At 32.8% G+C, this 26,118-nt stretch overlaps 1 protein-coding gene across 1 annotated transcript in view; it reads left to right on the top strand.

Moving 5' to 3' along the window:
• Positions 1-26,118, top strand: part of LOC140447770 (sodium- and chloride-dependent glycine transporter 1-like) — a 79,386-nt gene that overhangs the window by 32,498 nt on the left and 20,770 nt on the right. The window contains exons 6-8 of the mRNA XM_072540625.1: positions 12,398-12,665; positions 22,566-22,669; positions 24,022-24,259. Coding sequence (XP_072396726.1) covers positions 12,398-12,665; positions 22,566-22,669; positions 24,022-24,259 — 610 coding nt within the window. The remainder of the gene's footprint in view (positions 1-12,397; positions 12,666-22,565; positions 22,670-24,021; positions 24,260-26,118) is intronic.

The raw sequence follows: 26,118 nt of genomic DNA on the forward strand, positions 1-26,118 counted from the left end.
GAGGATGACGACGATTCCATAAATATCCTAATTATATGCCATCAGAAGACGGCCGAGCTAAAAAAATGGGTAGCTATTTTTTTGTTTAATTGTTCTTAAATTTGGTTAAACTTTGACTCTTTCTTGCAGTTCTCAAATTTAAAAATGCCACAAAAAAGAGCCATCCACAAATCTGTAACAGCAAACAGTGTGAGAACGATTCGTTAATACTTGAAGAAGTGATTGATAGAGCGGAGCACGGGAATGTTTTCCATTTTGCTAGACATATTTCTAAATCGCACTTAGAAGAAATTGACGTAGTTAACATATTATGTCATAAGGTTAATTTAAAAGAGAGATGATTGGCTTTATGAAACTTAAAGAAAAAGATAAGAAAAAATTTTTATTTAAGCATACCAAAATTTGTCCGTCTAATTATGATGAGAAAAATAATAGAAGACAAACGTCCCAAAGCGACGAACAAACTACTTTGCTTCTACACCATTTTCTTAAACGTAATGATTTATTAAAATCAAAAATTTTCTTCAGAATGCGTGCAGACGACATAAAAGGCCGTCAGAGTAAAGGCAAAATTGATTTGGTAAGACAAAATATGCGAAGACTCGCAAAACTCTTAGACTACAAGACTACAGAATCCTGATATTAAGAAACTTATAGATATTCTTCGTCCAAAGCATGTTCAACTAATAATTTCTGGAGTTAATAAAATAAAAAAATATAACCCAGAAACAAATAATTATGAGTCACCAACGTTGGCCATAAATTTTGGGACACTTATGAGAAAATGTTGCGACTTAGCATATATTATTCTTGTTCAGATAGAAAACCCAAGCGATGAGAGAAAAGAACTTAAAATATTAAAAAGTATTTTAGAATCCCAATGGTGTAATGAAGTTTCTGCTCAACATGTACCAATTTAAATCAAAATAAATGGAACAAGGTGCTTACTAACGACCTCAAGAAACTTAATATTTTTTTTGCAAACATCTACAGAAGAATTATTTCACAAATTGAAATGTTGATGAAACTAAAATTATTCATAAATATGCCAAAAAATGTCAGTTGGAGAGACCTGCGAGTATAACAGCAACAAAACTTCGAAAGCATTTGGCCACCATTATTCAATTTCTTCAATTTTCCAATAATGATATGGAGCAATTAAGCAAATTCATTACAAATGACACTATTACAAATTATTATTCATTACAAATGCATTGCAATTATTATCGTTTGTCAAAGTATATCAAACGGCTAAAATTTCTAAACTTTTTTTCTAAACTGAAAAATACAAAGTTAAAACATTAGACGAAACTAACATTAACTTAGCTCCTCTCTCTGATGCGGAAGAGGAAGAAATGGAAAATATCTTGGATACTCATGATAATCTAAACGTCGCTTGCGAGATTCCATCTACTTCAGCTAACTGAGATAATAACAAAGAACTTCAAAAAAAGATTGGCAATTTAAAAAAGAAAATATTTATTGATAGAAGATCATGGACAAAACAATAAAAAAGAATTATCGCAGAATACTTTTCCAAAATTAAAAAAAGAAAGCCTTCCATTGAGGTAAAAGTGCAACACCTTATTAAAGAATATCCCGAGGTAATTAAAGAAAGAAAATGGACATGCATCAACGCTATAGTTTATATAATATATATATATATACAGGAAAACTTAAACATTAAACACCCATTTTCTAATATTTTTTAGTTGGTTTTTAATTTTTTTTTACTGTTTTGAAAGACTTTCTTGTTTTAGTTTTGATCTGATCTCTATCACATTATTCTTATGTTTGTAGGCAAGTTAAATTTCTATTACCTAAGCTATAATAAATAGTAGAGTCAAATTAATGTACCAATGTAGCTACTTTTGATAATAAATTAATGCAATACTTTCCTGATTTATTTTTTTTTTGATATAAATCGCCGTTAACCAAAGCTCATATTTTTCACATTTATGAACTGGAACGTATGGTTTATTTATGGTAGTGATATGACGCCTTCGCTGTTAAAATAATCGGTACAGGACGTACTGTTTACATATTTTAGGATTTAGGATATGTACAATTAAGGGAGAGTAAAAATATACTGCTTCTGACTCTCAAGCAAACACATACGAAAATTTTCCTAAGAAATCCCATTTTACTTAAAACTGGCAACATCTCTTAGGCTCAGGTTTGTGCATATACACGTATGTTTAGGTTCAGAATTGACTGAAATAACAAGGGGATCAGGATTATGTCATTAATAAGTAAAATCCCCATTTATATATCTTTTAAAATATTAAAAATTTCTTTTGTATATATACATTTTTGAAATCCTTGCTAGAATTAATGAAGATAAGCGTGCCATATGCAGCTCTAAATACTCTAGATATAGGAGGTTCAGGATTGTATGGTTTTTCAGATGGTTCAGGTATGATATAAAGATGTATATATATATATATATATATATATATATATATGTATATATATTATTATAAGAGTGTGTGGATTACATCTTGACCTACCTCAATGCAAAGAATAGCACAGCAGGCAAGGTCAAACTCATATTTCGCTAAATTGCACATTTCGATAGAAAAGAAAGTGTTATAATACAGGTATACTTATTTAATACATAACGTACATTTAGTATTGTCTAATATATTTACCGCTGAATGTAAAAATTTTTAAAATAATCATGGAGAGTCTATACGTTAAGCAAGCGGAAATAGGAACAGAAATAGTGAAACTCGTTTCAAATACAAAAAAGGATTCCCAATCTCGGAAAAATCAACAATACATCCGGGATAGACAGGAAAAATTAGAAGAATATTGGGCAAAATTTTTAAATAACCACGAAAAGCTGCTAGAAGGGGGTATAACGAAAGAAAAATATTTTGAAACAAAATACTATGATCAGGTATTTAAGACATACATTGAGGGGAAAACCCTGTTGGAAGAATATGGAAGGGTGCTGAAAAGAGGAAAAGCACCGAAAGTAAAGGAGATACAGATAAGAAAACAAAGAATCGATGAATTATTACGGCCAGAAAATGAACAAGACTTGCAGGAGGATGAAGAATTGCAGTCAGAGTTAAGAGAATACATGGAAAAGGTGAATACACTAATGATTAAAGCAGCAGTAAATGAGGAACTGGACGCTACAGATATTGGAGAAGTAGAGAGAATAAATCATCTAAAGAGGAAAGTCAGGGAAGTTTTAAAGAAAATAAGGCCAGGAATGCAACGGCCAGAAAGCACACAGAGGAGGGACGGTGTGACATTGCCGCAGGTAAAAATCCCTGTGTATGAAGGCAGATATGAAACGTGGAGAACTTTCCACGATCTGTTTACTAAAGTAATACATGAAAACGACCAGTTATCAAACGCAGAAAAAATGCAGTACCTAAAAACTCAAGTAAGAGGGGAAGCCAACAGAATGATACAACACTTAAACATATCCGAGGCCAACTACGAAGTGGCCTGGAACATGCTAAAAGATAGGTATGAGAACCCAAGGATGATATTGTTTAAATTAATAGACAGGATGCTACTAGCGCAGGAAGTAAAGGAATCTTCTGCTAGAGCATTGAAATCACTACATGACACCTTCCACGAAAGTCTGGAAGCCATAGGAGGGTTAGGAACAGACACGGAAGCGTGGAGCCCATTGATAGCCCGAATTATCATAACGAAATGGGACAATGAAACTAGGAGGCTGTACGAAAACCACATTGGAGACAGTAGAGAGATACCGACGTACAAATCGACACAAACATTCTTACAGCGAAGATTTCAGACACTGGAACTGCTGAAGTCAGAAAAAAGACAAGAGAAGCAAGGAGGATCTCTTAGGAAACCAAGAACACATTGCGTGATATGCAACGGAGATCACGGAGTACCGAACTGCAGAGAATTTCAGTAACTCAATGTAAGAGACCGGAACAGGATGATAAAAGAAAAAGGATTGTGTACAAACTGCCTAGCACATAAAAAAGAAAAACAATGTTATTCACAATATAGGTGCAGACACTGTGGCGGAGACCACCACCATATGTTACATTATGAAAAAGGAAACACAAGCAACAAAAGAAACTCCAATGAAACGAAACGAGAACAAACACAAGAAAGAAATGGAAGAGATTCAAATAATAGAAGAAACGGGTACCAAGCTGATAGGTACAGAGGAGGAAATAATAATCCATACAACGCCAGAGAACAAAATAACGGAAGGCGAGAAAATACACAAGATACAAATGGGCCTAGGAATAGCAACGACCAGCAAAGAGGGCAGAATTCAGTAAACTGTGCAAGCCATAAGGAAGGTGAAGCATTACTAGCGACAGCTGTGGTACGCATAAGAGATGCGAAAGGAGATTCACACATAATGAGAGCACTAATCGACCAAGGGTCACAATGCGCATTTATAACGGAACAAGCTGCGACGACGCTAGGAACAACAAGGAAGCCCATACAGGCGACCATATCCGGGATAGGCTCGTCAGGAGAAAAAACAGCCAACTGGAGTATGAAACTTTTAATCGAAACTCATTACGAAAGTGACTTCGAGATGGAAATAGAAGCACTAGTACTACCGAAGATAACAAGGAATTTACCGGAAAAGGATATAATTCTTTCTATAACGAGAAAAATGCAATACTGGCAGATCCAAGATATTACAAGGTAGGGAAGATAGACTTACTACTAGGAGTAAAAGAATACAGTTACATATTGACAGAAGGGATGCACAGAATAAGTAATGGACTCCTGAGTCACAACACCAAACTAGGATGGATAGTTTCGGGAATAGCACGAGAAAGGGAGAATATAAAAGCAGAAGTATGCTGTATGATATCAAGACAAGAAATGGACGTACAAATAAAGAACTTCTGGAAATTAGAAGAAGTAAATCAGGATACAAGTTTCTCAGTGGAAGAACAAGAATGTGAAGAACTGTATCGACAGACTGTAAAAAGGAATGAAGAAGGGAGATACGAAGTAAAAATTCCGTTTAGGGAAGACGTCGCAAAGTTAGGAGAATCTAAACAGCAAGCATTCGCCAGATTGATGCAACTAGAAAGAAAGTTTGCAAAAGACAAACAGTTAGAAGCGAATTACAGATAATTCATGGAAGATTATGAAAACCAAGGTCATATGGTAATAGCAGAAAACCAGGGAGATGGGTACTACTTACCTCATCATCCAGTGAGAAAAGAGGACAGTACTACAACGAAAATAAGAGCCGTGTTTGACGCATCAAGCAAAAGCTCATCGGCAGTAAGCCTGAATGATATTATGCACACAGGGCCGAAATTACAACAAGACTTGACAAATATACTATTACGATGGAGATCCAAAAAGGTAGCATACTCAGCGGATCTGGAAAAAATGTTTAGACAAATCAGAATGGCAGAAGAAGACCAAAAATATCAAAAAATTTTGTGGAGAAAGGACACAAAGGACCACATACAAGAGTATAACTTAACGACGGTGACATACGGCACGGCCGCAGCACCCTTTTTAGCGTTAAGAACAATACAACAATTACAAGAGAAGAGAAACAGGAAGAGCCGAAAAAGGCAGCAGCACTAAGATGGAAGAAAATACTAGTAGCTATAATGTTTTTAACGATGTTAAAACCCATAAAGGCAGAACCGTATAAAATATATAATCCGGTACCAGGATTTTTCACAGAAGACCTTGGAGAGGTCGTCATAGACCGGGGAACATTTCGAATAAAGGTGTTACTCGAAAAAGGAAGAATTCGAACAGAGCACCAACTAATAGGAAATATGATACAAGGCGTACGAGAACTGTGTCATGAGATAAAAATCGTGAATTGTAAGGATATAATAGAGAAATTGGAGGAAGGACAAAGAAAGGCGGAGTCAGTAAGCGAGGGGCTGACAGTAGAAATAAAAGGAAGGGAAAGAAGAGGAATATTAGGAACAATATTAACCTCAGTATTTGGAGTCAATGACGAAGCCTACAGTAACATTGAAGCATTAGATAATAACCAAAAGGAGCTAATAAAGGGATCACAGCACCAGGCGAAGATAATGTTAGAAACAATAACATCAATCAATCACACAGAGAACAGGATAAACGAGCAAATGAACAAGTTTAACAAAGCACTAATCACAGGTCTACAAGAAATATCTAAAGGACTTAACGAAGTAGAAGACAAAGCACAAAAACTAGAAACCGAATATAGCACGTTACGAATACAAACGATAGCATTACAAGTTATGGACTTCATAAACGAATATACTCAATTTTACGAGGGAATATTAAACCTTCACTATAACCACGGACACTTCATTGATATAGTAAAACCGGGTGAAATAACCAAATTAATAGGGAAAGCAGGGCAGATACTGCCTCAAGGGGTCGAAATACGACGACAACCCATTATAGAAACAGAAGTCAGTCATGACGACAGATATATAACAGTCATCGGCTACTTCATAGTGACAGGGAAAAATAAGTACAGCATGCTCAAAGTCACGGCCATACCACTTAACGTTGAGGGGTCGGTGTTGCGCACATTTGTCGCCCCAAGGAATCTACTGGTCGTAGATTATAACACACTGCACTACTTCGAATTGACCACGGAAGATAGAGAAAGGTGCTTACTGTTGATAAAGGCGCAGATAGCGTGCTCACCAACGGCTATAAGAAACATGGATACCCAACCAAACTGCATGCATACTAGAAGAAATTTATGAGCGATCTAAGAATAGCACATGTCCAGTGGTAGCCAGGACAATACAGACAGCTCAATGGAGTAAGATGGGTACTCCCAACCTCTGGCTAGTTATCACGCCAGTCACGATACACATATCCATTATTTGCGATGGAAATCGGAGCGAAAGAGTACTGGAACGAGTCACATTCCTGAAGCTTTCACCCAAATGTATCGCCCAAACGAAAAATATTACATTACTCCCCACTAGCAGTGGGGTGGACAGAGCAGTGACGAGTTACCTGAAGTCGCCAATCACTCCCGTGGCCCAACTGGTGGCGAGGACACCCCGCAAGTTTAACACGCCTCTAAACACCTACCTTGACATACCAGGAGGAGAGCTACGTCATGTGTTACTTGAGGAGGAGAGTCTGGAACAAGAAATGACGCATACGCAGTGGCGATCGATTCACGAATCTAATTGGCATTATTTTGTGGCCACCGGGATCATTACTATAATGGTAATAATTGGGATACTCACGTTATGGAAGTACCGTCCTGTTGCACGACTATGTCGTTCAGGGAATCCACAAACTCAGACTAACGAACAGGAAGTACCTGTATTAGTTAGTAATCGGCACAACAATGTACGGTCGACTTCCCAAGTTGACATCCCACTTTCCACATTTTCATCCAATTGCCCTAATTTTAATCTAGAGATAGAGTCGGACATTGATAGCTAGGGTACGGTTGGAAGATTATTGATTATTCTTAAACTATTTATAATTTATCATGTTTGAATTTTACTATGTTATGTAATACTTATATGTAAACTTTGAGTATTGACACTTGGGCCAGATTGCCCGATTCCGCAGTATGTCCAATATCAAATCTTCATAATTCATATCCGAAATTGGACAGTATAATTTTATCACACAGTAGACCGAATGAATCTATTTGTTATTAAATACACACACGTAGTTAATTAGGTTACATACACATTTGGTCAATTATAAATAATAATTTGGACATCAGTCAAAAGTACTGACAAAGTTAAACAATTTACATAAATTAAATACACATATCACGCTAGGTACGCGAAAAATATTGACCCAAATAGAATTTATATAAAACTAATATCTCTTGACTAGAGAAGCATTCAATCAATATTCACTCAACGAACATATAGTCTTCAACGATCAACTTCATCAGTCTCTACTCAAAGTAATCCCGGGTCTACACCCATAGTGTACGTCTCAACAATAAACTCTGCTACTATTATTTGGTGTTTCCATTACAACAGAACGAACATCTTCACTGAGCCAACGAAGGGAATCTGTTCACCTAGGTTTAAATAAAAATAAATAAAAGAAGATATCTCTCTATCTCTCTCTCTCTGTAACATTCAATTGCCAAACTGTTTTGATTAGACAAATACAGTCACATCTTCCCCCTAGACCATTCCTTCTGCAATGTGTAATCTATTTCTTTCTAAATACAATAAGCTTGAAACCCTCATGCAACAATTATTCAGTTATTTTACAACATACTTGCATTTTTTCCAGATCATTGTCATATCTATACAGATTCATCCAAAACTATTGATGATAAGGGATCAGCAGTCATAGCTTAGAATATTTAATCACAGTTTAAATTGTCTTCTACTTGCAGTATCTACTCTGGAAAAATATACTCAATTCTGCAACCCCTTATTCATATAGATGATCAAAAAATTCCAAAATCTATTATAATTACAGACACTCTCAGTGCAACAATTATAATAGAACAGTTAGATACAAGTAATTCTATAGGTATTTTAATAAAAGAACAATTAAATTTACTAAATAACGAAAGGCAGCAAGTACGCTTTATATGGGTTCCATCACACATGGACTACACGGAAACGAAAAAGGAGATTTTTATGTCAGAGAAGCAATACACAGTCCCTCTTCAGTGTTACTGAACTTAGTGTCTAAACAAATTGTTCCTTAAAAAAAAATAACAAATAAATGGGAAAACGAATAGAATATTTTACAATTAACTTCACCCATCGTAAAAACCTCATCCGAATTTCGGTATCGCCAGCTGCTTGTGAACCTAACTCGTTTACATAATAGGTTATAGCCGACTAACTCACACACACCTAATCTTCAAATCAAACCGTCGTATTTGTGACCTATGTGACTGCGACAATATATAACACATGTTTAATAGAGTGTCCTAAATATATTAGTTAAATACAAAAACACTCAGTATCAAACAATATAAAAGCAGTGTTCGGAGTAAATTTAGAGCTATGTTTAATTACTTGAAAGATATTGATGTTTTAAACAACCTGTAACTGTTAATGTTTTGTAAACTCTATTTACAAATCGTAAAATATGACAAATATAAAATTTTATCTTATTATATGAACCTAATACACTTCTCCAAGAAATTAACGCACCACTTTGAAATACTAAAATATTTTATTGTCGTTAGTAAAAATTACCATTGTAATGTAATATTTTGCAAGCCCCTTATATATGCTATTCGTACACTCTATAATTTATTGACTGTGTTTTATCGCTATACTTTTTTTTTTCAACAAAACAAAAAGAAGCAAAAAATGTACTAATTCTATAAATCATAATGACGGTATTAGATTTCTGTTTTGATACAGGGCAGCGACAACCGCTGATACGTATTTCGACCTCCTTGGGTCTCGTCAGAACGGTATAGCCACTACTCTAGCTTTAGAGCAGTTTAAATACGTATCAGCGGTTGTCGCTGCCCTTTATCAAAACAGAAATCTAATACCGTCATTATGTTTTATTACTTACTTCGTTTGGAGTACCAGAAACTGAATTCACTACCAATTTTGACCAGGATGAACGGCATGTGGAATGCAATTTTAGATTCCCTTGTCAAGTAATTTATCTAGCTGTTTGTTTCGCAAATTTTAGGAAACACAGTGGTAAAAATTTAAATTCGGTTTCGCTAGGTAGAAATCGTTTGATTTCTCTTTTTGTTTAATTCTATAAATATATTAATTTCCAAGTGTTCACGAATGTTATTCGGCTATTGTTTAATTGTTGATTATTGTTAATTGTGTTTATTATGGAGCGTCAATCACATAATTTAACCCGAGATGAATGAGCCCAAGCAGTGATACTGTCGGAAGAAGGTTGGAATTACCGAAAGAAAGATTCCTCGAAACAGGGGATCCTACTTGCAGACCAGGTCAAGGACGAAACCGGGTAACTACCCCTATTCAAGATCGATTTTTAATAATTTCTGCTCTTCGACAACGTTTTGTAATACATTGAAGTCTACAAATTCAGCTTCGAGACGTGCATGCTATATAAATCAGTACTGAAACTGTTCGCCAGCGACTTAGGAAATACAACTTAACAACTAGGATTGCCGCCCGAGGTCCTCTATTAACTGCAGAGCATCGAAGGGGGAGACTACGTTTTGCCAGAGAACACGTTAATTGGTTAGAGCCTGACTGAGAACGAGTGCTATTTACTGATAAATCCCGATTTTGTTTGTATAATAACGACAGACGTGTTCGTGTGTTGCGACGACCCAACGAACGATATGCTCAGTATAACTTCTCACACACCAAATTTTTTGGTGGAGGATAAGTTATGGTATGTGGTGGTATTTTTGACCGCAAGTACGGACCTAGTGGTCATACAAAATGGAACTGTTACAGCTGAAAGGTACATATTGGAGATCCTGGAGCAACATGTAGTACCATTCGCTTCTTATATCGGTGAAAATTTCTTACTAATGCAAGGTTATGCCAGATCTCACGCTGCACAGATCGTCAGAAATTATCTAGAAGAGGTAGAAATTAACACTATGGAATAGCCAGCACATAGTCCGGTTTAAAATTCAATTGAAAATCTCTGGGATATCCTTGGTAGGTGATTAAGAGCGACACCGATCCAACCAAACAACCTACAGGAAGTGGGAGAGAGGCTGATCCAGATTTGGAGAGAATTAGACCAAAATGAAATACGGCAATTAATTTTAAGTATGGGCCAACGACTGTGGGTGAGACTGTTATACGTAGTAGAGGTGGAAACACTCGTTATTAAGACTTTTTTCATATTTTAGTTTACTTTTCTTATCATTATTTTTTTAGAATTTTCCGTTTAATTTTTTTTCTCCTGTCTTTCAACATTTTCTGATGATTAGACAAAAATGGTTATAATTACTTATAAAATATAGAATAAATCTGGTGAAGTTTTATTTTTTATTCTTCGCCTGTTTACAAATAAAATTGATTTATTCAAGTGGTGCGTTAATTTCTTGGAGAAGTGTAATTAATAAAAAATGCTATTGAGATTCAAAGTCCTATTCATTAATTATAGTGCAACTAATAACCCAAAAACAAAATAAAACTGATATTGCAACAAAAAAATTATCAAAATAAGCTATATAAACATTATTAAGGCAACTTAATTTAAGTTTTTTTTATTAATTTCTAGCAATACCTAAATCTAAATGAATACTAAAATTATTAAACATGATACAAAACTATGGAATAAATAACATGTAACTTATATCAATATATTTTATTTACACCTAATATATATTTATTCACACATAATATATATTTATTTACACTTTGTTACACTTTGCTCTAAAAATCACCATAAACAGTCCAATCGAGTCAAATTTGGATACCTTGGTGTCCATTCGATAGATTCATTTCTACATATCCACCCACATGGAAAAACGTTATTTAAGTAAGTTCATACCTCAACAAAGTAGTATGGGGAATTTTTATTCTTTTGAAACCAACAATTTTTTCTGATTATCTGATACCATAGCTGATTCACCTGTGGTATCAGATAATCCTAAAGAAATTTAAGATAACGAGGAGCCCTTAAGCTTTCGTTAAATAATATACCCCTATAATATGATTATTTATAATTTCGGTCCAAACATTCACCTTATCATGCTATTGTGTCCTATATTCTTCCATCCAATGTGATTTTTCACTTGCCCAATATCGATATGTCTGGGACGTTATTATCTAGTTCGACATGCCTCGTACTGGTATGGGGATTTTCTTGAAACGTCAGTACAACCTCCAGTTGCTTTGGATAATTATTTTCTACCACTTCTGGAGAGATCTTTAACATGGCCTGATTCTCTAAATCTGTTTTCAATTTTGTTAATTGTTAATGTCACCAAAAATGTCGAGCAGTAAACAATTGAAGTCTATTAGTTGACGGATTCATAGATCATGGACAATAACGACCAATCAGTGACAATATTGTTTTAAATATTTTTGTGAAAATAACTATGAAGTTATTTAAAGTCTTGTGTTTCTAAACTAATGAATTTTTTCCATATGTTTGCATCATACTGTAGGTTGCTGTCTAATCAATTAATTAATCTCAATTTTTTTAAAAATTAGGTTAAGTTAAACGATTTTACGTTAAACGAAAGTTAAACGAAAATATTTATGTGTATTTAACACTAATAAAACATAGGTATAATATAGTTAGTATTTATTAACATAGTATGTGCATTAGCTTAGTATGGAATAACTATTATAATAATTAGATTAATCATATTTCACTAATTGGCATATTTAAAATCTTTAATAAAACTCATATTGATTGAGACTAGCTAAATGACAATTGTCCAAGCTAAGAGGAAAAAAAACACCAATAAAAAAATAGTTTTAATAAACTTCTAATTAATTAATACCTTTCTTGATTTTAGTCACAAAATACTACAAATATCTCCGGAAGTCACAGATGTTGGCGGTATAGTTTGGCCCCTTTTTATAGCAAATATAGTTTCTTGGATAATCACGTACGTTTGTATAATTAGGGGAATCAAGTCTGTTGGAAAAGTTGTCTATTTTACTGCTACTTTTCCGTTTTTTATATTAACGATACTCTTTATTCGGGGAGTTACACTGCCTGGAGCTTGGAAGGGCATCAAATACTATATTGTACCAGATTGGGATGAGCTTACAAATGTTAAGGTAAGAATTTTAGCTAATCAATTAAGAAAAGTAGATAGATAAGCTAAATTCTTGGTAAAATACTAAAAGGTATATTGTTTGTATGATAGTAAAATAGGATTCAGTAGAAAAAAAAACAAAATCGTCAAAAACAAAAGAACACGAAATAGAGTAGAAAGACATGTGCTTAAATATTCATCTTAGCATTCAAACAGCATTATTGTGTTTCATGTATCTAAAGAAAATCTTGTATTAAGATACAAAAGTAGTGTCGGTCTGAGGCTGTGAGTATAAGGTCGCCTTTACTCAATAAAGCATAGACTGGATAAGAAGTTTCTTATCTGCGACATGGCACGTCAAAATGACTAAGAAGGAACATATTTCCCAAGTCGATCTCGATGACCCAATCCAGTTCTATATGTATTCTGAAATAGTATTTCCATAGGGTGGTTTGCAGAATTTACTTCTATATTTACTACAACAAAATATCAGCTGAAGGAAATAAATTAGGCTTCAAAATTATTACCAAAAAAAAAACAAAAGGTACTAGTGGCAAATCGAAATCCTAATCAACCAGCCCAATTAAATCTTATGTTTAAGTACCTGGGCAGCTAGATGTGCAGCTTTGAAAGGGTATAGAAGATGACCTGTAACAAGATAAAATCAATTAATCGCACACAAAATTTTCGGAAGCCGTTTTAAGTGACAAATTATAAGAACAAAGTGAACAAAGCTGCCTCCAAACAATTGCATGTGTGTAATGTTTTTTTTAAATGTAAGAAGATCTGAAAGAACTGGTCCATATTATATTAATAAAGATAGTTATCAAGGGATCGTGCACAAAAATGTTGGAAAAACCAGACCTTAAAATATTGTTACACAGTTTCCAGGCGTAAAAAGTATTGCCAAGAAAGCCAAAACAATATTATATTATGTGAATCTTATTTTCTCTAGTAAATTTAATAGAAACGGCCTGAAATATTACGGTCCTACAGATTTTAAGCAAATGGGTGCATTTTTTTGGCTTTTGTAACTTGTTGGTGTAAAGAAGGTACAAAGAAGTGTACATTTAAATACTTTAGAACTTGGGAGTACGGATGGAACAGCCCCAGAATACTTCGCTGGTTTGATGATATTGAATCTAGAGAACAAAGAGCCCAAGAAGATTATTTGGCGCCTGTGCGATGCGTTTTGGATAATTTTGTAGGAAGGTGTTTACAACATCACCCAGTGGGTAGGTACATAAGAGTAGATGAGATGCTTGATGTTTTCCGAGGAAGATGCAAGTTTCGCCATAATGTGTTGCAAATAAACCTACGAAATATGGCATAAAATGGCATAATGACTTAATATGTTTTCTTGTTGAGTCAATTCCAATAAATGCCTTCTTACTTCGTACATACCAAAACTTAACAATAATGTGTTGATGCTGTCTAGGTTTCACAAAGATGATGGCATTGATTTAGAAAGTGGTGATGCAATGAAATTTTTAGTTATAACATTTTATAATCTAAATAACTAAAGGAGTTGTTAATGTAATGAAAAGGATAAGGGCAGAATATTCGAATACATGTGTGAGCAAACGTTGGCCCTTAACTATATTTTGCTTTTTACTTAATATTGCTGGCATACATTTACAAATCATTTACTACAGCAATACAAACACCAGGTTCAAACGAGGAGCATATGTAAGAGAACTTGCCAAGCAACTTAGGAATCCACATCTTATTCGTCGTTTAAGCATTACATAAATGTAATGCTATAGCATTTTTCATATAAAACTGCTTGCATGTCATTCAAGATTTACGACGTCAGAACCCCACAGCGTTGCCAAAATATCAGAATAGTTAGTAAGTGAGGAATTTATAAAATGTCAACTATTTGCCAAACTATTATATTAACAGTAAATACACTTAGTTTTAAGACTACGGCAACACACTAAAATACATAAGAAAACATTTTTTAATACAAAATTATATATTCTAAATTTTAAACATACCTTTTTTAGGGCTTTAATAGTAAAAATGTCCCGCCATTATTTCTTGTTCAAAATAATCTATCTTATATGAAAGCTTATCAGCTTACTACAGACTTTTTATTTGTTTTGGCATAGCACAGTCACAATACACAAAAATAATTAGTTTTTAAAGCTATTGATCTAAATTTAGTATGTATTTATAAATACAATTTAATAATATATATTATATTATAATCAAATTGTGTAAGAAATCAAAACATAAACAAAATTCTTACTCTAAAAAAGCAGCAACACTTTATACCTACACTTTTGCCACAAGCTGAACTCTCAATAAAATTTGAGAGAGAAGAAATTAAAAGTATTCCCGTATCAGTTGCGTACAATTGTCAAATCTATTTAATTAAAATTATAATTTTGTGAAATATTAGACTTACAGAGATATTTCATAAAATTTATATTATTAATAATAACAAATGTTCTTGGTTATTTAATCAACATAATTCTAAAATTTCCAATATAATGATAATTACATTTTTCTGATTATTACACCATGTTGACGCCTATGAAAGATCGAGCAGTTCCGTATGGGATTCGTATTATTAGCTGTGTTAGGAAAATTTGAACTCTAAGGTTGACGTTCTTGAAGTGGTAAATATAAGTGACGTCACGTTATATAAATTGTGAAGTGCAAGCATTTTTATATGAAAAATGCTATATAATATATATATATATATATATATATATATATATATATATATATATATATATATATATAACCTTTCAAAAATGACAAGACATAACATCTAGCGCAAATTATTTTCATCATCATCATCATCAACTAGCCTCTAACGTCCACTGCTGAACATAGGCCTCTCGCATGCTTTTCCACTTAGTCGCATCCAATTTGTAGTCACTTTTCTTATGTCATCTGTCCATCTCGTTGGGGGGTCGACCTCTATTTCTATTAGCTTGTATTCGGCGTCGCCATTCCAAAATTTTTTTGTCCACCGGTCATCAACTGATCTTGCTACATGATCTACCCAGTTCCACTTTGGTGTTGTTATCCTTTCAATAACGTCTGCTACTCCTGATCTTTTGCGTATAGTAGCATTGGGTATTCTATCACGTAGAGAAATCCCTACCATTATTCTCTCCATTGCCCTTTCCGCAACTTGTAGTTTACTCACTGTTGTTCTTTTGAGTGTTAGGGTTTCTACGCCGTAGTTCATCACAGGCAAAATACACTGATTAAATACTTTTCTTTTCAGACACATTGGAATCTTAGATCTAAAAATATCCTTCATCTTTCCAAATGCAGCCCAGGCGAGGTTTATTCTACTTTTTAGCTCGATTTTTTGGTTGCCTCAACTTATTCTGATCTCATGGCCCAAGTATTTATAGGAGTCAACTGGCTCAATATCTTTGTCTTCTACTGAGATGTTTTTGTTGTGGACTAAATTTGTCATAAATTGTGTTTTTGAAAAATTTATTTTAAGACCAACTCTTTTTGTGGCAGTATGGAGTTCTTGGAGCATTATCTGTACCTGATCAAAGCTTTTTGCAATAAGAACGATATCATCTGCAAATTTAAGGTTATTTAAAAATTTTCCATCTACATTGATGCCCTTTTCGTTCCAATCTATTGTTTTACAAGCGTATTCTAGCAAAGTTGTAAATAATTTAGGAGACATGTTGTCTCCTTGTCGAACGCCTCTTTCAATACCAAAGGTCCCAGTATCTTCATTAAGTCTTACACAGGCTATAGTATGCTGATAGATGTATCTGATGAGGGATATGTATCGGTGATCTATTTTACATTGTGTTTGAGCTTGGAACATTTCACTTTGATTGACCGTATCAAATGCTTTTTCAAAGTCGACAAATGCAAGTATCAGGGGTCTATTTTATTCAATGGTTTTTTTAATCAACTACTTTAATACTACTACTTATTTTAGTTTTAACAAATTGTGCTTGTGTTTTCATGTATGTGACGTCCCTAATTTTAATTTCTTATATTTTTAATTACAAACACAACTATGAACTGTCAAAGTGTGGTTACACATTTTAAAGTTTCTCCACATTTTAAAGTTTAATTCGAGATTCCAACCCTGCGTTTAAAATATTGTTAACTAAATAGAGTATTTAAACAACAAAGTTTCTTCACACAAAAAATAAACTGTGAGTACATTACCAATTTAATACAAATTCAATATTATTAAATATTATACATAACCCATAATTCAATACAACACATCAATTAATCCAGTCTCTGGTTTTTTGGCAGCTTCCACAAGTCGAACTAATTAGCCGATACAAGACCGGCTCTAGAAAAATTTTATCAAATGAAGAAAACAAAAATTAAAAATGGATAATTCTGAAAATATTAGTATACCTACTACATCATCAACATCGACATACTCCAATGCAGTAAGCAACTTCAATTTTCCTTCAAAAGAACAAGCCATTATTCTGTCAGCTATCCAAGGTATTAAAATACATGAATACATAGTAGCCATAGAGTCTCTACTCACACCAAAAAATGTTATCTTTGCATCACGAATAGCTAACAACAGAGTTTGTATTTACTTGAACAATACTAGCATAGTAGATACCTTACTAAACAACCATAAAACAGTACTCATCCAAGGCAATGAGATAGAAATTCGAAGACTTATTACGCCAGCAAGGAGACTAGTAATATCAAACATCTGCCCCAGCATTCCGAACAGTATTTTAGAAGAAGAACTGAAACAACTAGAAATAACTGCAGTATCCAAATTAACGTTTTTAAAAGTTGGCATGCCCGAGTCTGAGTATAGTCATGTCTTAAGCTTTAGGCGGCAAATATTTGTCTCTCCGATAATCACCAAACCAATTCCAAATACAATCTTAATAACCTATGACAACACTCCTTACAGAATCTTCCTATCCCTAGATGGTTTAAATTGCTCTAGATGTAATACTACTGGCCACAAAGAAGAAAACTGCACATCAACATCAACTGGTACAGAAACACTTAAAGATCCTTATACCTCAGAACTCGAACTCATGGAAATAAATCAGAATAATTCAGCAACAAATATTTCAGATGATACAACCAACTGTTTCAACCCTATTTCTGCAGATATCCCAACGACAAATGATTCGCTTATAGTACACAGCATACCTTCAACTAAAGCTAACAGCAATAATAGTAAAACAACCAATCAAGCAAAAAGGCAAATTTCAACCTCTCCTGAAATCTCAGAAACTAAAAACCTAAACGAAACTTTCATAACTCCAAAAAAATCCGCACACAAAAAAAAAGAAAAAGGCTTTAGATGTCGAAGCCACATTAAAACCAATTGAAAACATTTTAATGACAGCATCTCCTTCATATACGCTAAATTTCTCTGAATTATGCGACTTCGTGATAAATGCAATAGGATCAAAATTTCCTGAAGTCACAGCTAAAAACTATACAGAAGATTTTGACGGCTTATACACCTTATTAAAAATGGTTCACTCAAAATTAAATGATAGACGCATGAAAAATAATATCACAAGAATTATAAAGAAAATAAATCCAACAAATGAATCTTCCCTCACTGAAGAAAGCGACTACGATTTATCTCAATAGTCCAATTATATTCATTCTTCAATGGAACTTGAATGGCTATTATAGCCACATTGAAAACATTAAAATGCTAATCAATGAACTATCACCACTAATAATATGTCTTCAAGAAACTCGTCTTTCTAACAATCAAGCAAAACTAAAAAATTATATGCCCTATACAAAAAATCGAGCAGTACAGCAAATATCCAGTGGTGGAGTCGGAATCTTTGTACATTCAACCATCCAATCCCAAGAAATTCCGTTAAATACAAATCTGGAAGCAGTAGCAGTTTCGGTAATACATCATTTTAAAATCAACATATGCAACGTATATTTACCACATCCTGACGAAACTACTCTATTAGAACTTCAAAATGTAATTAAACAAATTCCATCTCCAAAATTAATTTTGGGTGACACAAACTGTCACAACATCGCATGGGGATCACAAAGAACAGATAAAAATGGACGAATATTATTAGAAGCAATTAATAACATAAAACTAGTTTTATTAAACACAGGAGCACCTACTAGATTCAATGCACATAATGGCACTTTTTCCTCCATAGACTTATCTATCAGTGATTCAACTTTAGCTCCATTTTTACAGTGGAATACATTGGACCACCTATACGACAGTGATCATTTTCCGATAATAATTACTCATGACAAAGATGAAAAAACCTGTACAACACCATATGAAACTTGGAAATTAAAGTCAGCCGATTGGGAAAAATACTCGAACTTAGTTAGCATACGTATACCAAATCTCGTTATATCAGATAATATAGACACTACTCTATCATCTTTCAATGGTATAATTTTAGACGCAGCCAGAGATTCTATAGGAAAAACCAAAAATATCACAAAAGCTCCTCTTCCTTGGTGGAACACTGAAATCGCATCCGCTTTAAAGCAAACAAAACATGCTTTTAATATATACAAAAAGTTTAACACACCTAATAACTTAAACAATTTTAGATCTTTAAGGGCCAGATCTAGATTTTTAATAAAACAAGCAAAAAAAGAGAGCTGGACCAATTACGTGTCGTCAATTGACTCGTCTACGCCCATAAGGGATATATGGCAAAAAATAAGGAAAATAAAAGGTTCAAAAACATTTAACCATATTGACACAATCACTACAAATGATCTAACAACTTCAGACAAACACGAAATCTCAGAAATTTTAGTAGAACACTATCAGTTGTATTCAAGCAATCAGCAGTACCACCCAAATTTCTTAGAACACAAAGAAAGAACAGAAGCATCAAAAATTAATATAGAAGATACTGCTGATCCACTAAACACTTCCATAACACTTGATGAATTAAATGAAAGTCTTAATAACCTCAAAAATACCTCACCTGGACCTGATGACATACCACCAGTTTTCATAGAAAAACTACCTATAAGCGCGAAGGTTACTCTAGTAGAGATCTACAACAAAATTTATTCGACCCATAAATTTCCATCTCTCTGGCGCGAAGCAATTATAATACCATTTTTAAAAGACAATAAACCAAAAAACTTATCTTCTTCGTATCGACCAATATCTCTTACCTGTAGCATCTGTAAAATAATGGAAAAAATTCTAAGCAAAAGATTAAAATGGTACTTAGAAAAGAAAAATCTCCTTACATCCATCCAAAGTGGGTATCGATCAGAACGGTCTACAATAGATAACATTATAGCATTAGAATCTGAAATACACGAAGCTTTTATACATAAACAAAAATTAATAGCAATTTTCTTTGACATCACAAAAGCATTTGACACCACGTGGACATATCACATCTTAAAAACAATGAAGAGTTGGAAAATAGATGGTAAATTCCTAGCCTTCGCCAAAAACTTCCTGGAGAACAGAAGTATAAAAGTTAAAACAAACGGTGTCATGTCAACTAAGAAATCACTGGAAAATGGTATCCCTCAAGGATCTGTATTAAGCCCCCTGCTATTCTTAATAGCAATCAACAACGTATCTAACCATTTTATGCTTCCAGTAAAAGCAAACCTTTACGCCGATGATCTTGTAATATATATGAGAAGTAAAAACCTAAAATCAGCTGCATCAATATTACAAAATACACTAAATAAATTAGAAGGGTGGTCTTTAGATATAGGCTTGAGATTTTCAACCGAAAAAACTAAAGTAATAATATTTGACAAAAGAAAAACACAACACCACTTAAATTTAAAACTTAACGGAAATACTCTGATAACAATCAACGAAATCAAATTTTTGGGAATGACATTCGACTCTCAACTAAAATGGACATCGCACATAAATGAACTAATTAAATCATGCCAACAGAGAATAAATCTTCTAAAAGTTCTTTCCAATCACAAATGGGGCGCAGACACAACTATTCTTCTGCGATTATATCAAGCTCTAATTAGAAGCAAACTAGATTATGGATGTATATGCTACGAAACTGCTACTAAAACTCAAATGAACAAACTGGACATCATCCAATCCACAGCATTACGCATAGTTTTCGGAGCTTTCAGAACCACGCCAATTAGCAGCCTTCAAGTCCTAGCAGGAGAACCGCCATTAACTCTCAGAAGACAATATTTTTCAATGTGTTGTGCTACTAAATATCTCAGTGCAAAGGAAAACCCGTTTATAACAAGCCTAATAAGGAGCAACCCTCCAAATCTGTACTCAAATTATTGCCCTAGAAACTTACCTTTCAATGAACGAATAAATCGATTTGAATTCGATATACATCAATTGAGAGCCACTTCTACAAACAGATGCCAGTCTCCTCCCTGGAAAGTTCAAATACCAAAAGTAGATTTTACCTTACTTAACTATCCCAAACATTCACACAATCCTTCTGAAATACAACAACAATTCCGGTCTACCATCTCCAGATACCCTGATTTCAAACTAATTTTTACTGATGCCTCTAAAAGCAGTAATGGTGTAGCTGCTGCAGCTATTTTTGAAGACAACACCTCTGTCACCCGTCTAGCCAAGGAGTGTAGCATATATACTGGAGAACTGCAGGCAATCTTCAACGCACTGAACCAATGTACCAGCATTGATACAAACTTTCTTATTATATCAGATTCTCTAAGTGCCTTAAATGGTGTCAAGCAGATGTATCCTACTCATGCCAATTTAGCATTAATAAAAGACATGCTATACAATGCCCAAACATGTGGTAAAAACATAACATTTTTATGGGTACCATCCCATGTTGGGATAAAGGGTAATGAAGCAGCTGATAAAGCAGCAACAGAAACTATCAATAACATGACAATTCCTATTATGCAAAACATACCAATTTCAGACCAAAAAACATTAATAAAAACTTACATGAACAAAATCTGGCAAGTAAAATGGAACCAAACAGAAGCAAAATTAAAAAGTATCAAACCAGATGTTACTTCTGCTTTACTACCGCTCCCAGCTAAAAGACATGACCAAGTAGTTATTAACAGACTGCGGCTAGGTCATACAAAATTTACACATGGATACATCATCTCCAAGGACCCTCAGCCGATTTGCCACATCTGTCAAATACCATTTTCAGTGCAACATATAATGATAGACTGTCCAGTGTACTCAACAGCAAGATCGACAGCAAAACTAAAACACAATTTGAAAGAAACTCTAAAAGAAGACATCAGCAATACAATAAATTTTATCAAAAATTGTAAACTGTATAACAAACTGTAACATAACATAAAATGGTTGTATTAACTGTTATGTAAATTTTAATAATATACTAAATGTAACTTTTCTAAAATAAAGATATACCACCCGCTAATAACCCTAGGGGTTGATGCGGTAAAAAAAAAAAAAAAAAAAAAAAAAAAACACAACTATAACAATAAATTAAGCGAACGAAAATATATCATTACATATAAGCATTAGTGCAAGAGTGAATGGACTCCTTGAGGGAATAGTGATTTGCATACTTATCTAAGTTCATAGAGCTTTCCTGTATATGATACATTGTAGTTTTTATTAAATAGGACTAACCTAGTGCATTATGCTTGAGGCCTAGGCCTGATGATAAGGCATACCTTTTAAGCCCTGAAACAGGTAGCCCAAAATTTACCATCAATAAAAAATAGAAACTACTTAAGATTGAGAATTGACTCATTTCCTATATACTAGTGTTATGGACTAACATTGGCAACGTTTTCAATAGTATTAATGGAATATTGTCAAATGCAAAAATGTCACATGATTGGTCGAACTAACTGAAGTATTTTAACATTGGTTTAGAAATTGTTATAATAGAAATAATTTTTTATTATATGTACTACTATATGATCTTTATTTTGATTTTAAACAAGATCTATTATTATATTAATATTGTAGGTGTGGGCAGATGCTGCAATACAAATATTTTTCTCTTTGGGACCAGGATGGGGAGGAATAGTGAACATTGCAAGTTACAATGACTTCAGAAACAATGGAAGATTGTGAGTAGGTAAAAAATTAACTTTAATAATTTTTCTTTAAGTATTTGATAATTTTTTACGCTATATATATATATATATATATATATATATATATATATATATATATATGTATTTGATAATTTTTTACGCTATATATATATATATATATATATATATATATATAGCGTAAAAAATTATCAATTACCTACCTACCAGTTACCTACCAATTCTTTGGGTAGGTAACTTTCGGGAAAGCGTCGTTATATACACTACATATATATATATATATATATATATATATATATATATATATATATATATATATATATATATATATATATATATATATATATATATATATATATAGTTATTTGATTTTTGACAATTCTAGCTTTGAGGTATAGCACAAATTCATTTAATTGAGCGTTTTCTTATCAATAAGGTTTATAGCACAAAATAATCAAATAGAGAAAAGTCTAACAATAAATGTACTTTGGACTAAGTAGATAACTAAAATACCGAAATTTAAGCTAGAAAACAAAAATACCAGTATACAAAATTATTATTTTACTAAAGCTCATACCATCATCATTATCGTTGACTTTATATCTGTGTGAAGTCAGCTTCCCTAATTACATTTGCCTACAATTTGTTTCTATCTTGGATCATACCAATATTAATACCCCTTTAACGACATGACCTCTCCTACTCCTTCCAGGGACCCGCATATCATCAATTCTTAATTTAATCTTTTTTGTCACGTCACTCATCTATCTAAGTAATCTCATTTTCGCCCTATGCCTTCGTTATTCCTCTTTCTTCTTAACTGCACAACATAAAAGAAAATACAGAACAAAAAACAGGCTGTCTGCGTTTTATGCCTGACTTAAGAGTATAAAGGCCATTCTGTATAATTTTTTATATATTTTGCAGAGAATATCTTCATTAACAATAAATAAATCAGTGTACATCTAAAGATAAGTTTAACTTACAGCAAAATTTTACATAAAAATTGGTATATGGTAACTGGGTACCCCGATTGGCCAATAATGTAAATTTTTTAGGTTGGCAACACAAGGGCTTCAAAAAAATTTTGTATATCGAAACACAAATACCAAAACTTTAGAGAAACATTTGAATAATTTCAAAATATTCACGAAACAAATATATAATATATTTCGTATTACAAATAAATATACTTCAGCTACTCTAAAAGTTATATAACTATATGAGTGTTAAAGAATTAGATGAGAGTAGAGCCTGAGGTTGAACATAACGAAATAAATATAAATTGGAAAAATCAACTTTATTTTTTGTATCGCGAACCTATATTTACTAATTATCATGATACAAATGTTATATAATATTTTTAGAGATACCATTATTGTACCGCTGGCAAATTCCGGAACTAGTATATTCGCTGGGTTTGTCGTTTTTTCTGTTCTTGGATTTCTTTCACATGAAACTGGCTTGCCTATACCACTTGTCGCCAGTGGTGGTCCTGGCTTGGTGTTTGTGACATACCCAGAAGCAATAAGTTTACTACCGCTGCCTCAGCTATGGTCAGTTTTGTTCTTTTTTATGTTGTTTCTGCTAGGATTGGATAGTTTGGTAAGTTCTGAAAAGTTTTTATTTTGAAATAAAAAAGTATTCCGCCTGCTACATTCATCATTGCTTAATTTTTTCATTTAAGTAACGATTACTAGTTTTCTTGTTTTTATTGTGAATAAGCCACAATTTAAGTTTAAAATAAGTTTATTGACGTTTCAATTTCCAATTCGAAAATCTTTTTCAAAATACAAAACATTAATAAATGAAATTTTTGTTTTTTGTTACTTAGAAAAGAATTGTTCACCAAGTAACAAAAAATAAAATTTTTTAATTTATTAAAGTTTTACATTTTGAGAACTATTTCCGCAGTAGAAATTGAAACGTTAATAAACTTATTTTAAAGTTAAATTGTGGCTTATTCACAATAAACATAGTAACTGCTTTAAGATGACACAAGAAAATAGCTTCAGAACAGTAAATAACAATATTAACAATAACTTTTATTGATTTTATTATAATCTATATAATAACTGTATGTAGAGTAAGTAGGTAGTAAAGAAACAGGGATTGGAATCGATCTTTGTAATTCTATGTTACTTTGTCAAACTAAAAGCAGTAAAAACTTGGAGCAAGAAACAGAGAAGCACGGGGAAGAGTCCAATTTTAGTGATTGAATAGTAACCGCCTATACTGAGAGAAACACATAACTTCACACAATCATAAAAAATGTGCCTACCCAATATATATACATATATATATATATATATATATATATATATATATATATATATATATATATATATATATAACTGTTTTGGATGGGTTGGAGTCAATAATAGGGCTATTGGTTAACTATTTTTTTATTCTCGAGCTTTCAATTGTGTTTACAATTATTATCAAGAGCTAAAAAAGACAAAATACTTACAAGGTTGAACTAAAAAGAAAAAACAATTTTTGTTAACTTACCAAATAAAAATTAGTTTGGTAAGTAAAAATCACTGCTTACATCTTCAAAATATTTAATACAAAAATGTTTTAATCTAATAAATGTTTCTCCGAAAATTTTTTTATAATTTTGAAAACATTTTTTTTAATATAAAAATAATTGAATTTATAAACAAGTTCAAATAGCAACCAATTACAAATAGCCTCAATGTCATAAATGCCAACATAAAATTTTTATTTTTGACAATTATATTGCCAAAAGTAAAATTTCGTTTAAACATTCTTTTTTGTTTAGTAACAAAAAGAAGAAGATTTATTCACCGTTGACAGATGTCTGAAAGAATGTGACAGATATATGGAGAATTAAATATGACATTTTACAAGTTTTATATATAAATCATAAAGAAAGAATATAATTATAAATTTTGCTTAAATTTTGAATTTCAGATCTTTTGTTTAAACTATTATCATTTTTGCTAATACAAACCATTTCCAAAAAAGTCCTTTTAAATTTATTACTTTCACTACATATATATATATATATATATATATATATATATATATATATATATATATATATATATATATATATATATACATATATATATATAGAGGGATCTATGGAGGAGTGTCACCGAGCCGCAAGCCCTTATTCTTTGCCGTACTGCTAGGCCTATCAGACACCAGCATATTCTAGTCTAAGCCGCAGATTCGTTTTAATATTTTAAACTACTGGGTTAGCCTTTTTTTTGTTTTTCTGTACACCGAGCCAGGATTTGAATGCACATTCACTTAACCATTCGATAGTAAAGCGAATGAGAGTCGGCTACCTGGGCCGCTTGGCTATCTAACCGACCTAATTATTTCGGTCTATTAGGCCTACCTAATAATCAACGTAAATAATGAGAATAACGAAATGAGAACAATTAACAATAGAATAAACGAAGCATATCAGCTACTTCAGGGATGCTACC

Source organism: Diabrotica undecimpunctata, chromosome 8 (assembly GCF_040954645.1).
Source record: "Diabrotica undecimpunctata isolate CICGRU chromosome 8, icDiaUnde3, whole genome shotgun sequence".
NCBI classification, from domain to species: domain Eukaryota; kingdom Metazoa; phylum Arthropoda; class Insecta; order Coleoptera; family Chrysomelidae; genus Diabrotica; species Diabrotica undecimpunctata.